Raw genomic sequence first — 14,314 nt, 5'->3', positions numbered from 1 at the left:
GCAACACAGTTTGGGGGTGGGGGCGGCACACAGGGTAGACTGGCACACAAGGAACACGCCCTATGGCAGAATAATAATTATTATTATAACAATATCATACATCCAGGACAAACCCAGCTGCCCCAAGCCAACTGCAAAATCCAAAAGTCCAGTAGCATCTCTGTGGGTAGAGGGAGGGGCTGCCTGCCTGCCTGCACCCCCAGACCTTACTCATACCAGCTCCCCGAGGAAGAGCCGACCCCTCTTCCTACTCGTTGCTGAGGCCTGGCACATGGTGGGGAGGCTGGCACTGCCAACGCCGCCCCTCCATGTTGGGCACACCTGCACTGGGGGCTAGGCCCACTTCCCCCTGGTGGCCTGGCAGCAAGGGATGGACGAGCAAGCCTGTAAGGGACCAAGTGGTGGCAGCTGTGGAGTGTCACTCCTCTGAGTCGCCTCTCCATCCCCTCCCAGCTCTTCCTGCGGGCCTGCCCGTGGCAGGAAGGGGCCAGGGACACTCATGGCACAGACAGGGCATGCAGAGCGGGCCCATGGCATGCTTGGCCCGCCAGGTGCCATGCAGCCGGCCTGGACGGTTGGGCAGCTGTCAGAGGGCCGAGTGCGCAGTGGAGTCTGAGGGGCTCCCCTTGGGCTGGGCCGCTGATTCAGTCTGTGGTGGGGCTTCCTGGGAGTTGGCTCCTTGGGCAGGCAGCTGCAGAAATTCTGGAAGCACCAGGTCCTCTTTGCGCAGAAGGCCCCTCTGGTCATGGGCTCCACTGCTCTGCACCCGGTTCAGCAGCTCCACCAGGCCTGGGGATGGCCGCAGAGTCAAGGGGACCATGGGTGCAGACCCACCTATGCTAGCCTACCACAGTCCTGCTGCCCTTACTATGGCCACAGCCTCCCTGACCCCAGCACCAATGCCCCCATCCCGCCCCCTGTCCCAGCCTTTCTGGTCCCTCAACCCCAGTGGACCCTGTTCCAGCCCCAGTGACATCCACGCCTCTGCCTCAGCTCAAGGCTCTCTAAGGCCACCCACCCTCAACGGTCCCCAACCCTTCTGGTCCCTAGCCACCATCATCCCCAAAGTACCTTCAATGTCACAGGTCTGCCGCTTCCCAGTGTTACTACTGGGTGCCTGGGCCAGCGAGTTCAGGGACAGTGGAGGGAGGTGGGCGGCCTTGTCCTGGATTGTAGGCGGGCCACCCTGTGAGAATGTGGGGTTAGAGCCACAACCGGAAGGGGAGGCTGGCGGGCAAAAGAGGGTGCCCAGTCCCTCGCTCACCTGGCTGAGGCAGGGGGATATGTCGCCAGCTTCAGTGATCTTCACACCTGTGGCAGAGAGGGCCACCGTTCCTGTCTGCCTCTCGCCTGGACCCCCTTCCTCTTGGGCCAGAGCTGTCCCTTACGAGCCCCTGGGCCAACGTCCCTTACCTGGGAGAGTGTCCAAAACCAATCTCTCGGCCGCCACCGAACTCACTAGCTTCCTCAGATCTAGCGGCTGCTTCTCGCCTGGCTGAGGGGACAGGTCAGCAGCCCGCGGGACAGGCAGCCCGCCCCGCTCCGCCCCTGCCCCTCGGCTACACGGCTCACCCGACGCAGCGCCACCTGTTGCGGGCTCAGGCCGTGCTTCGCCAGGATGGGCTGCAGCGCCTCCTGCAGCCGCTTGGTGGGCTTGGCGGAGATCCGCACCACGCGCTCCAGCGCCGCCAACTCGAGCCTGCGCGGGACCCTGGCGCTGCGGAAGGTCGGAGAGCCCGCCGCGCCTCTCCCCCAACCCACCTGGGACTGGCCGGAGAGAGGGTGGAGCCTGAACTGGGGAGGTGGGACCTCTTGGGGGTGGGGCCTTAGCCTAAGGGGCGGGGTTAGCACCAGGGGCAGGACTTGGAGGGAGAACAGCAGCCAGAACTGGGACCCAAACGAGTGCTGGGACCCCCGGACCCTAGACTGGAGCGACAGACACTTACTCGAAAGTGATTCTGTTCTCCAGCCGCACTTCCTGGTCCGCCAGCACGGTGCAGTCCTGATCCAGGACCAGGGCCTTCTGCAGGAGCCAGGCAGGATCTCAAAATTCCTTCTCCTTCCCTCCTCCCCCATCCCCGGGGTCTGAGGGAATAATCATCACTTCCTCCCAGGGCCTCCACTGAGGCTCCCTAAGGGCCAGAGGGAAGGGCCGGTGGCCGGGTAAGCCATAGAGATGCCGACAGAATACAAGACCGGGCTGGATCAGAGCCTAGTGGCAAGAATGCTGGACATGGGGCTTCTCTGGTGGCGCAGTGGTTGAGAGTCCGCCTGCCGATCCAGGGGACACGGGTTCGTGCCCTCGCCCGGGAAGATCCCACATGCCGCAGAGTGGCTAGGCCCGTGAGCCATGGCCGCTGAGCCTGCGCGTCCGGAGCCCGTGCTCCGTAACGGGAGAGGCCACAACAGTGAGAGGCCCGCATACCGCAAAAAAAAAAAAAAAAAAAGAATGCTGGACAGACTTGGAAAAGGAACAGAGTTATGAGAAACATGGAGGTGGGGTGGGCACGAAATGGTAATGGGGCTGCTTGGTTAAGGGGCAGGCTTAAGTCCTGGATCATGGGGCCACCTCTTCCTGAGCCAGGTCAGGATCTGCCTCCTGGACAGCTGCCCCTTGTCCCTCAGGCATGGGAAAACCAACTGGACCAGCTGGACGCATTTCCTCCCTCACCACCTACCTTTGGTCAGCCACCCAGGCCTTGTCCCTTTTTTTTACACTTGTCCACTTCTCTCCATTCCCACCTACTAAGGACACTTCTTGTCTCCTCACTGCAAAAAGGGCTCTTCCCCGCAAGACAGCTGTGAGGCCAGAAAGATGCGAAGTATCTGGCACACAGTAGGTACATAAAAGTAGCTGTAGTAATTACCACCCCTGGAGGCCCTGCTGCCTGCACCAGCCCGGGGCTGGGAGGCAGCCTCTTCCAGGCAATAGGCCTGTGCTGTGCTGCAGGGACAGGTGGAGTGTGGGTGGTGAAGTTATATTTAGCAGACATGAAAACCCATCAGGGCTGCAGAGGCTATCTGGGTGGCCCAAGAAAGTGGGCAGAGCTTCTCTTACTGTGGCCCTCATACTCCCATGCTCCAGGCCCCTGAACCTGCCCTGCACTTCTTCCCACCTGTGCCTGGAATGTCCTCCCCCCACAGCTCTGCCAGGCAAACTTGTCCTCATCCTCATCAACGGCCACCTCTCCCATGAAGCCTCCTGGGACCAACCAGAAATGCCTTCCTTGACCCAGAAACTCTCTGGAACTTCAACTCCTCCTCCTGATCACATCCTGCCTAGCTCACCTCCAGCCTTTGGACCTGGAGGACAGAACTCAGCCTGGCTCCCTCTGGCCACACCTGGCAGGGGCTTAGGACTGTTTACTGGGTGAATGAAATCCTGACGCGTCTCCCTGGGATACAGCATCCTTCCTTTAGATTTCCCCTTATTGGATGGTTTAGTTTAAGTGAATTTTGCCCTAGCCTCCTCTTTAAAGCTATGCTAGTTTGTACCTAAAGGAAAGTTTTTCATAGGTTGGGTGCAGTTAGGTGCCCCTGGTGGCAGAGGAAGTAAGGGATCCCCAAATGGCCATTTCAGGGATGGGCAGTCTGAACTCTGGGAGTGACAGGGAAAAACTCAGCTCCAGCAGTGGTTTTCCCCTACTCTTCCTCCCAGAGACTATCACAGTGAGGATGATGGCTGAAGCTGGAAACCAGGATGGGAATGGGGTGGGGACAGGATTTTCATGGGATGAGAGTGGATATCTGAGTTTGAGTGAGGAGTTGGTGCTGGGTTGATTTGGAGTTGGGCATGGGGCAGGGGGCTGGAGTTAGGAAGGGGGTGGGGATAGGGGATGGGGCTGGAATTAGGAGTGGAATTGGTGTTGGGGTCATGGCTGAGCAGAGACAGGAATGGGGGTGGGTTCAGGATCAGAAAGGGAGTTAGAGTTGGGGAACAGGCCAGGTTCGCACCTGCTCATTGCCCACCAGGTAGACCTTGATGTCAGGTAGAGAGAGGCCTCGTTTCTCACAGATGCCTTCCAGCATGTCACGGATGGTGAGGCCAGGTCGGGCTAGGGCCAAGGAGGCCGTGCCATCAGGCAGGTACACGCAGCAATACTTCCCTGGTCGGCTTTCACTCTCGCCTTCTGAGCTCCCAAGGCTCTTCCGGTAGCTCTGATTCAGAGCAGGTGTCAAGGGAGGTGATGTGTACACACGCAAGGACACACAGACAGGTACACAGAAGACGTAAGCTCACTGGGGCACACACAGGCATACACATGCCCAAGGGCACACTTGTAGGCAGGCAGGATACATCCTCCTACAGGAATACATGTATGCTCACCCAAACGTATGGGCACCCAGAGACGGGTCCACCCACTGACTGCTACACACGTGCTGTACACACCTGGGCACCCACACGTGCACACACATCAGCTGAAGAGGATGTGCACCCATAACATGCATGGGGCCCAATGTGGTGAGGACAGGAAGAAAGTGAGGAGGCTGAGTGGTTGGCCATGTGGATCAAGTGGAGGATGAAGTGGGGCCGGTGACTTGGAATGAGGGTGGCCACACAAAGGGGCCTGAGTAGTGGCCCGAGCCCACACCACGTCTCCCCCAGCAGTGGGCTCACCTCAGATTTGCTGCTGACAAAGGCAAGAAAGCCGAGGTCCAGACTGGCAGAGGAGTTGAGGGACCCCTGGGACTCTCGGCGCAAGGCTGAGTTTGACGCGCCGCCCCCTAGTTCTAGGGGAGAGGGAGAATGAGCAGGACAGCCCCTCCCCCAACCCCTCTGCCGGGGCCTCTCCCCAGCCAGGCGGACCCTGTTGGAGCCCTTTACAGGGGTCTAACGTGGTTTGGGTTCCTGGAAGCTTCGCTGCTGAGGGGGGCTTCCCAAACTTCTGGGGTCTAGCGTGGGAACCGAACCACCAGGGGAACATGGGGGTCACACGGACCTGCATTTCGATTTTCACAGTCCTAGAGACTGCGGGACCAGTAGGAGGAAGAGGGTGTTCTCCAGGCTTGCCCAGACTCCCGACCCCGCTCATCTCTGCGGCCCGCTCCTGCCCTCACCTCTGCGGAAGGACAAGCGGAGTGGGCGGCCCCCAGGGCCCTCCGCAGGAGGCAGCTGCCCCAACTCCTCCACGCCCAGCGGCAGCGACTTTCCGGGCTTCAGCTTCGGCTTCTGCAAGATACAGGGAAGCCACTGGCACTGGGCCGGGCCCCACCCGCAGGCAGACCGTGGGCACACCCTCGCAGATCTGCACCCGGTTGCCTGCCCCCACAGGCTGTCGTCCGCACCTTTCTCGTGGCGTCAGGGCTGCCAAGGCGCGAAGAGCCAGGTTCCCGCAGGGGGCGACCCTCGGCCTCCGCAAGGAGGCACTCGCGATACAGCGGGGATTTGACGAAGCGTGCATAGCTGTCAAACTTCATCAAGTTGAAGATCTGCGGAACCGGCGCCGGGGCGGTGAGCTGGAGTGGGCGCTCTGCGAGCCGCCAGAGTCCCAGACCAGGCCCTGGGGCTTGGCGGCGTCCGCAACCTAGGGAGCAAGGCCCTAGCCCTTCCTTGCTCCAGGTCCCGCCCCTAGTCCCTCCTTCACTGTCTCCTCTAGTCTTACCTCTGACCCGCGCCCTGCCCAACGTTTAGCTGGGTCCCAGCATCCAGATTTGCACTCTTCCCCACCCCATCCCCACCATCTCTGCCGCTCAGGGTCCGCCGCTGGATCTGGCCCTGCCTCTGCTCCACCGAGCTCCCTTCCAAGGCGCCACCCCTTATCTCAGGCCGCGCCTCCGGGACCGCTCACCTGAAGCTGCTGTGCCCGGAACATGTCCGGTCGGGGCTCTGCCAGCACCTCCTCGCCGAGCCAGGCCTGCCTGTCGATGTTCACAGGGCTCAGTGCCTGGCTGGACAGAAACTCCTGGTAGATGTTCCGGGCCTCCTGAGCTAACTGGGGCAGGACGGACAGGAGAAGGTCAGGGGCATGGCTCAGGCCCTGGTCTCATCTCGCCACCTCAGTTCCCCCTTCTCCCCACCTGCTGGGTGTCGCTGGCGGGGATCTGCTGGAAGCGCTCGCAGGCCTTCCAGAATGTCACGTTCTCAGCACTGAACTCCTTCTTCAGGAACTCCTGGGGGTGGGGAGAAGGAGGCACAGACACAGAGGCGAGACACAGAGACCCAGTCAGGGGATGTGGTCCAAGAGATTGGTATAGAGAGAGGGCCAAGAGGTCAAGCCAGACAGATAGGGTCAGACAGGCAGATGGGATGAGATCCGGAGGCACAGAAAGAAAATAAGAGGCAGAGAGAAGGAAACTTCCCAGCTGGGAGAAGAGTAAGAGAGTGCCAAAGAAAGGCCAGATGAGGCAGCTGACAGAGGAGTCCCACTCTGGCCAGCCTGAAACTCCATCCATGCCCTCTCCCATGCCCCCCACCCTTCCCCCCATGGTGGCCACTGCCATCTGCCCTCCCTATCCCACCCCAGGGCTTACAGTGAAGTAAGCCAGGCCCAGCGGGTCCTGCAGCAGCCGCTCGAAGGACAGGCCCCAGCTGGCCACAGGCTGCTCCTCGGTGGGGAAGGGGCTGCTGGGGCCACTGGGAAGGCTGTGGATGCTGAGGGAGCTGCCTCGGCCCTCTCCCTGGCCCTGGGGCCCCGCCGTGCTGCTCAGCTCTGCAGGGGGATGGACAAGTGCAGCTAAGCCTTGCAGCCTTCCCCAGCCCCTGGCCCAATCCCATCTCAGGTACTTTTCCTGGAAAGACAGCAAATGGCAGGGGTATCCCCACGCTGTTTCCACATACGCCCCCCTCAGCCCCCACCCCCACCCCAGCCAGGCTTCCTCCACATACTCTGTCACTTACCTCCATCTGAGACAGCCACAACCTACAAGAAACCCGAGGTAGAGAGTCAGAGTAGAGCCCAGGGTGGATTCTCAAGGGATAGTTCTAGGCCCAGCCCCCAGGACTGGAGCTGTGTTCTCTGCCTGGAGGGCCGCACTGGGCATTCTCAGCCAGGTCACTGCTTGCTCAGGGTTTTGCTCAGGCTGCCCCTGGCTCCCCTTCCATCATGTGCCAACCACTGTGTGCACTGGGACTTATACCAGGTACACCCCAGTCACCCCTGTTGACCCCCAGCACCCACTGGGTGAGCCTGGGTGTAGAGCATGGTGGGTAGGAACACAAACTTTTAATCTTGTCTCTGCCACTTACTAGTTGTATGACTTTGGGCAAGTAACTTGTTTGTTTCCATCTGTAAGTGAGGGATGATGATAATAATAGTTAACTTACTTCCTGGGCCTGCTGTGAGGATCAAATCAGTTTAATATATTTCCAGCGTCTAGAATAGTGGCCAGCATGTGGCAGGTGTTATAGCAATGTTTGCTGTTGTCTTTGAGGAAGGAGAGGTGTCTCTGAAACTGATGATCTCCTTATTGCAACTGCCTCCTCTTGGAAACACCCCACCATGGGCAGGGCATAGGATGCTATTTTATAGTAGAGAGCAGTGGTTCTCAAACTTTAGTGTGCATTAGAATGATGGCGGGGGGGAACCTCCAGAGATTCAGTTTCAGGAGAGCCTAAGACTCTCCATTTCTGACAAGATCCCAAGCACTGATGCTGCTGGTTATGGACTACCCTGTGAGTAGCTGTAGAGGCCAATCCCTTCCTCTGCGCATCCCCCTTTCCCCCACATGCACAACTCTGACTTCTCTGGGAATCCCAACCATTAGTGAAACAGAAAAACCCTCCTTTCAAAATGACTCTTGCAGTGGTTTCCCTCGGTCTTCCTACCTTCCTAGCAAATCCTCCAGCTTCCTCATCATCTATACACACAAGGTGGTCTCTACCCCTCTCTGACTCTGTTCTGGGCCCTTTTTCCCTCCCACATCTCCCCAGCTTCAAACACACATAGCCAACTTCCTGCTGACATCTCCACCCAAATGCCCCACAAGCCCTTCCAACTCAGCCAGTCCCAATTGGAAACCACCTCTGCCACCACCAAAGCAGGGCACGGAACCAACTTCCCTGAATCTGGTTTTCTTCCCATCACCTGGGCTCCTAACACCAGGGCTTGACTGATCCCCAGTTCCTTCCTCCCTCTCACCTCCTACATTTTCACTAGGTCCTGTCACAGGAGCTTCTGCCACCTGTCCCTTCGTTCCATCCCTACTGGAAACAAGTCTGCAAACATCTCCTCCCCAGGAAGCTTCTCCCTGCCCTCCCGGCTGGAATCTCCCTCTCTGTTCCCCAACCTGGGAGCACCCGGGTCACACATCTGTGGGCCAGAGCTGGCCTGCAAATAAGTAGGACATTATTAATATCAGAAAGTTTTTGGTTTTTTTTAACTTTAAAGGGGTTTCCCACATATGAAAGTCAGGAGTTTTACATGAAACCCCAGCTTTCTGCCCCAGCTACCTTGAGCTTCTTCCCAGCATGGCAACCTTGGCTGGCCCTGAGCAGCAACCGCTTTCCCTAGAAGGGGTTCACACTCTCCTCAGAGGTCTCTGGGGCCAGTTTGATGCATTTATGTTATTTATGGAGGCAGGCCCCAGACTACCTGAGTTCACATTTGTGCTGTGTGACCTTGGGCAGAGTACTTTACCTCTCTGTGCCTTAGTTTCTCCCTCTATACAGATGGGGCAAATAATGGTCAGGACTTCAAAGGCTTGCTGTGATTAAATAAGTTAAATATACATAGAAAGAGAGCTCATAACACTGTCTGGCATGTGGAAAATATTCAAGGAACATTACTATTATTGTTGTCGCATTAGTATTGGTGTCTGGCCCTGCTTCAGCTTTCAATTTTGCCAAGCCCTGTGGTCTAGGGAAGAACACAGGGATCGGGTCTGTCAGACACGGATTCAAATCCTAGCCCTGTCCTTCTCTAGTTTTACAACCTTGGGCCCCTCCCTGAGCCTGCCTCCAAGCTGGAGCACGGGGCTAAGACGTTATGGAGGAGGAGGGAAAGCTTGTGCAGAGGGAGGCTGGACGTGGAACTACCCTGCACGCCCTCCCCTGGCTGCCCCAGCCTTCGCCCTCCTGCCTTTGCACTTGCCCATCTCACAGCTTCATGGGAATTCTCTCCCGGGGCTGCAGGACAAAGTCTCAACTCCTGGGGTGTGTGAAGGGGACAAGTTGAAGCCCAAGGTCCCTTCCAGCTGTTCTTTCCCTTTCATGGCAGCTGCCCTCATGCCTGCACCTGCCTGTCCCACGTTCTTCCTCCCCAGGCTGCTCTGTGGCTGTTCCCAGTCTTGGTTACTGCCCTCCGTCCTGGTCTCCGGGAACCATCCTGACTTTCCCCTCCCACTCCGCGGTGGCCACCTGGCCCTCCCTCTTCCCCGCACCAAGCACACACCGGGCCTCTCTCTGGCCCACCCTCCAACCCAGGACTCAGCCTCTCCCTTGCTCAGGGCTCTCCACGGCACTTTTCATGTGTCAGGGGGTGGGGCATGGGATGCTCTTGGGCAGCCCAGGACCCCAGGGAAGGCAGAGGGCCCTGGGCTTGGCTTCACTCCTATTTCATTTTGTTCTTTACATCCTGTTGAATAGATGGTGTCTTTATGTGGGGCTGGCTCCCAGGCCCTCTTCCGGCCCCACTCCTCACTCTGGGAGGCAGAGCAGTTGCTGGGTTGCCGCTGAAGCTCTGCCTGAGCCTGACTAATAAACCCCTTCAGCCTCCCCCATTGCCCTCCCCCTCACCTCCACCCTACACTTCATCAAACTTCTATTTTCCCCACACCCCTTCACACTCCTGCTTCCTGCTTTACTGTTTCCTCTGCCTGGTATCTGCTCCTGCTTCCCCCACCTTACAGCTCTCCAGTCTCTGCCTGTTGACATCAGTCTTCCCTAAACACCAGTTGCCCCGAATCCCCCTGCCCACCACACTGCTGCCCACCTATTTGTAGGCCTCTCCCCTACCAGCCTGTAGCTCCTGGAGGGCAGGCCTATACCATAGGAGAGAATCAGCCTGAACTCCCTCCTCAAAGAGCACTCTCTTTGCCCAGGTGCTCCCAAGCAGCCACAAGGGCCCAAGTTGCCCTCCCCTGCCCTCACGGGAGGCGCTGGTGCCCCCTTTGCCAGGGATGCTTTGACTCCGAATGCCCCATGCAGTTCTTCCTGGGCCCCTCTTGCCCCACTAGATATTAATAACCTGGTCTGAGACAGGACGCAGATCCAGAGGTGGCAGGGAGCGGGGATGGGGTCCAATTCCAGATTGACCATTCTGAGGCAAGTAACTTCCCTTCTCTGGGGCTCAATTTCCCCCTGGGTAGCATTGGGCTCAGCATTCCCAACCTCCTGGAGCTGCCAGGAAGGGTGAGTCAGCGAGGCCCCATTTGTGAATGTGGCAGGTGTGCAGCAGGGAGAGTGGCATGCTGCTGCTGCCACTGCCTGGGGCTCTGATCTGCCCAGGCTCCTGGGTCTGGGGAAGTTGTGCTGAGCAGGGCTGGCCTTGCCCCACCCTGGCTTGCCTGAGGAGAAGTGGTGAGTGAATGGGAGAAAAGGGGAAGAAAGGAGGAGGAAGGGTGTGGTGGCCAAGCGGCAACCCCAACCCATGCTCTGGACTCAGTTTGCCAAACATTTTTCCTTGGAAATGGGCCCTGGGGGAGCCACTGGTATCTGAGAATACAAAGATGAGAGTGACCCGACATTTCCTGAGCTCTCCGACAGACAGAGAACATGGACGGCACACATCCATGTCACACATCCAACCTCACATCCTTATCCTATGTGGCAGGTATTATTACGCCCATTTTACAGATATGGAAACCTTGGCCCAAAGAAATCACACAGCTGGGAAGTGCCTGAGCTGAAATTAGGGCCAAAGTGTGCCTGACTCTGGAAACCTAATGTCTCCCCTCCACTGAGCTGCCTTCCTGGGTGAACAGCAGATGTACCGGGGACCTGGAAGCCCCAGGGCCTCAGCCCTTGTGGCATAGATGGGCAAGGTCGATTGGGGTAAAGGGCTCAGGGGCTCCTGGATGAATTCTGCCCCCTGGAGGGGTGACTTCAAAGGGAGGGCTGATTTACTGAGCATCTTCTGGGCTCGGCCCTCTATATCATCTTATTTCATCCCGGCTTGGGGTGACTGAGGCCCAGAGATCCTCTCTGGGTAGACCCACTGAGAACCCTGGCTGCCTGGCTCTTCAGCCTGAGTCAGCTTTGTGGAGCTGGCCTATGGCCCTGAGCTAGACTCCAGGAATGTAGGCCAAGGTACAGTGGGCTCTGCTTTGCAGGTCTTCCTGTGCAGGGAGACTAACTGGGCACCCTGAGAGTGACAGGATGCAATAACTGCTCCTCTCCAGGCTTCAGGCTCGCCAGCCCTTGGGCCTTGTCCCTGTACACACATCCTGTTTCCCTGCGTGTAGGCCTTTCCCCATGCTGTTCCCTCCTCCAGCTGGCACATCGTTTCAGGACATCTTCCACACCAACAATGCACGAAGTGAGTGGAGAAGTTTGTTCTCCCTTCCGGTCTTCCTCAAGCTTTCTCTATTCCTGACCTACTGCTCTTACCCAAACCTTAATTTTATTCTGGTATTTGCGCTCGTGCCTTTTGTGCCTTGCCAGACCAGGAGCTGTTTGAGGGCAGGGGCTAGGGCGATGGGCCTTGGTCTTGATGCCTGGGACAGGGCCAGCACCGAGCAGGCCCTAAGGAGGGATTATTGAATGAATGCATGAGTGAACAAATGAAGTGGGAGTTGGGACTCTGTGAAGGCATCTCTGGGAGGGAGGCTGGGAGCCATCTGTAAGTGACAGGTTTCATTGCAACCCCCTGACAAGCTGAGTGGCAGAAAGACGAGGCTGACAAATGAAGTTGCCTCAGCAGGTAATGATGGTGGTGGTGGGTGGGGTTGGTGGCAGGAGGAGGTGGGGGAGGACGGAGCCAGGCAGTTCTGGGAGGTGGAGGAGACCTGGCATCGAGTCAGATTGGCCTGGTTCAAATGCGGGTCCCTCTCTTGCCAGCTGCCGTTAGCACGTCATGTACTCCTTTGAACCTCCCTTAGGAGGTGACTCACGGAAGGAGGCTGACAGCTGGCCTACATCTATGCATATCCGATGCTGGTCTGTCCCTCCCTGTCTCAGCTGAGTGTGGCCTCAGAAGGCTGCCCGATGGCCAGCAAGTGGCCAATCTGTTACCCTCGGGATTCCAAGAGGTGGCACAGAGTTCAGAATGGGTCTGGAAAGGGCAAAGATAAACCTGTGTGTGAACGTCGCTGAGAAAAGCAAGTCCATGGGCTTGCAGGGCTGGGGGTAGAGCTTGGGGGCCTTCCCTGCTCTGAATGACTCTTGAGTAGAGAAGCTATAAGTTGATGTGGGATGGGCAGAGGCTGGATCTCTCTCTGGGCCCCCTCAGCTGCCCTGCAGTTCTGGACACTGCCCAGAAGCAGCAACCCAGTTGCCCTCTGGGGTGGGCGTGGGAGTGGGTGTGTTCCTCCTTGGCCTGGATGCTTTGGGAGGGGTGAGCCAAGCATCATGCCTCCAGGGAGTGCGAGGCCCACGGATGCTCGAACTTCCAAAGTCATTTTGATGGTAGAGATAGTGAGGTGGGGGACATGGCCAGCTTGGAGGGATTTGCCTCTCTCCTGCCCAATAAAGAGATGCTGGAGGAAGAGGTATGGAGACAGGTCTTGGGAATTAGGAGGAGGAGTAAGGGTGGGGAGTGGCTCAGCTTCTTGGTGAGGCAGGGGATCCTTGAAAAGGGGCTGAGAATGAAGGGGGGCATTGGGCTGACATTTATGGAACCCCCATGGTGGGTCAGGGGGCTCATATTCATTATTCCACTTAATCGTCTCAGCAAGACTTTGAAATCCATTTCAAACTCCTCCTTTTATAGATGAAGAAACTGAGGGTCAGAGAGGACCCTCTAGTAAGGGACAGCAGAGCTGAGATTAGAACCCAGGTCTCTCTGGACCCATTGGCTTTGTCCCACAGTACTAGGCTGGGGCTGGGTAGGCGACTAGGACACTGGACTTTCTGGAGTTTTTAGGAGGGGCTGGGACTCTGCCAAGTGGCCTGGTGTCCTAGGGAGAGAAGAGAAGACCGACACAGCCAGTTCCATCTGCTGAAGCGGGTCTCTTCAAGGGCAGCTCTCACCTGGATGCCAAGCAGCCAGGGAGAGGATTTAGCAGCAGCCAGGGGCACCCTAGTGCTCAGCTCCCCCTACCCGTCCTAGTAGCCCAGGAATAGAACAGACAGAAGCTGTGCCAACCGGGCCTGACCCTGCTGACCCATCCCAGGCTGCCCAAGGGCTGCTAGCTCTGGCAGGAAGCCTTTGGAGTAGGTCTAGGTGGAGGTCAGTGACCCATTAAGGGCTGCCCCTTACCTGACCTTGGGCATCAGGACACTGGGTGAGGGAGGGGGCTGAGGTTAAGTGAGGTATGGGGGCTTGGGTCCCCGTAGGGGTGTACAGGGGGCAAAGGGCATGCCAGGACTCCCTGCTACCCTAGGATGCAGTCAGCCCCAGATGGTGCCAAGGTAGTAGGTAAGAGAGCAGTGGGGACTGGGCCAGAAGCCTATGCCTGCTCTCCTCTGGCCTCATCACCGGAGTGGCCCCAGGTCCCCATCAGAACCGTCTGGAAGGTCCTGGGATGAGGGTGCCAGGTTCTACCACCTGCTGCTGCCTCTCCCCAACTTCTCCCGCCCGCTGGCAGCATGCAGGCTCTAGCCCAGCCCTGCCGGGTGTGCCTGTTGGGCTCCACCCTGGGTGTACCCACCCCCTCCCTGTGGGCCTGGCCTGGAGCCCGCACTCACCATGCGTCCGTTGGGGACGCCCAGGTGCTTGGGCTTCCCTGGCATGCCGCTGCTGTTCACGGGTCCCCACTGCGGGGGGCGCCCACCATGGGGACTGTGGGCAGCTCTGGCCAGAGCCTGCACAGCGAAGGGCAGGCAGCAGAGAGAGAGCCCAGCTCCGCTCCTGCGGGCCCTCACATCCTGAAACACCAGCTCACTACCTCTTTTCTCTTCCACAGGAAGTGTCTCTATAGAAACCGAACCACAGAAAGAAGCAAGGTCTAAGAGAGCTAATGCTTCTTCCTACACACACACACACACACACACACACACACACACGTGCGCGTGCGCACGCGCACACACACATTCACACGCACATACACATGCTGCCAATGCACCCTTGGCAGTGCCCCATGCAGGCACCAACACACAGCAGAGGCCTCTGTGTGCCCAACAAGGAGCCCAGCCTGGTCTGGCCAAGCCTGGGGAGTTCCAAGGGCACATCTGGGCACACAGAAGTACACATTCACACACCTAGGCAACTTCATACACCCTGCAGGGGCTACCATAGACACAGGGACATGTGTACTGTGAGGTGAGTGTCCACTTGTG

At 58.1% G+C, this 14,314-nt stretch overlaps 1 protein-coding gene across 2 annotated transcripts; it reads right to left on the bottom strand.

Annotated features, from left to right (window-relative positions):
* Positions 1–65: 65 nt before the first annotated feature.
* Positions 66–13,908, bottom strand: LOC149749857 (regulator of G protein signaling 14). Of its 2 annotated transcripts, none has more exons than XM_089909737.1 (15): positions 13,724–13,908; positions 6,839–6,860; positions 6,472–6,650; positions 6,019–6,111; positions 5,790–5,933; positions 5,287–5,430; positions 5,059–5,170; positions 4,619–4,731; positions 3,955–4,158; positions 1,947–2,023; positions 1,573–1,717; positions 1,414–1,495; positions 1,265–1,311; positions 1,072–1,186; positions 66–789 (listed from the first exon to the last, which is right to left on the bottom strand). In XM_089909737.1, the coding sequence occupies exons 1-15, from the start codon at positions 13,766–13,768 to the stop codon at positions 587–589; spliced, it is 1,725 nt and encodes a 574-aa protein (XP_089765863.1). In that variant the 5' UTR covers positions 13,769–13,908; the 3' UTR covers positions 66–586. The 2 variants fall into 2 exon arrangements, with proteins under 2 accessions (XP_089765863.1, XP_089765864.1); XM_089909738.1 differs by having other exon boundaries at positions 1,573–1,699; positions 13,724–13,907.
* Between the last annotated feature and the right edge of the window lie 406 nt (positions 13,909–14,314).

This window comes from Delphinapterus leucas, chromosome 3 (genome assembly GCF_059928025.1).
Source record: "Delphinapterus leucas isolate spDelLeu-1000000601 "Yukka" chromosome 3, BTC_Dleu_Yukka2, whole genome shotgun sequence".
NCBI classification, from domain to species: domain Eukaryota; kingdom Metazoa; phylum Chordata; class Mammalia; order Artiodactyla; family Monodontidae; genus Delphinapterus; species Delphinapterus leucas.
This window is presented reverse-complemented; position numbering and strand designations above follow the sequence as displayed.

Bases quoted from the DNA above. Each gene is read 5' to 3' on its own strand.
- LOC149749857 (XM_089909737.1), bottom strand. From the start codon at position 13,768: ATGCCAGGGAAGCCCAAGCACCTGGGCGTCCCCAACGGACGCATG. The intron at 1,187-1,264 runs GTGAGCGAGGGA...ACATTCTCACAG, and splicing joins TATCCCCCTGCCTCAGCCAG to GGTGGCCCGCCTACAATCCA. The intron at 790-1,071 runs GTACTTTGGGGA...GGCCATCCCCAG, and splicing joins GCAGACCTGTGACATTGAAG to GCCTGGTGGAGCTGCTGAAC.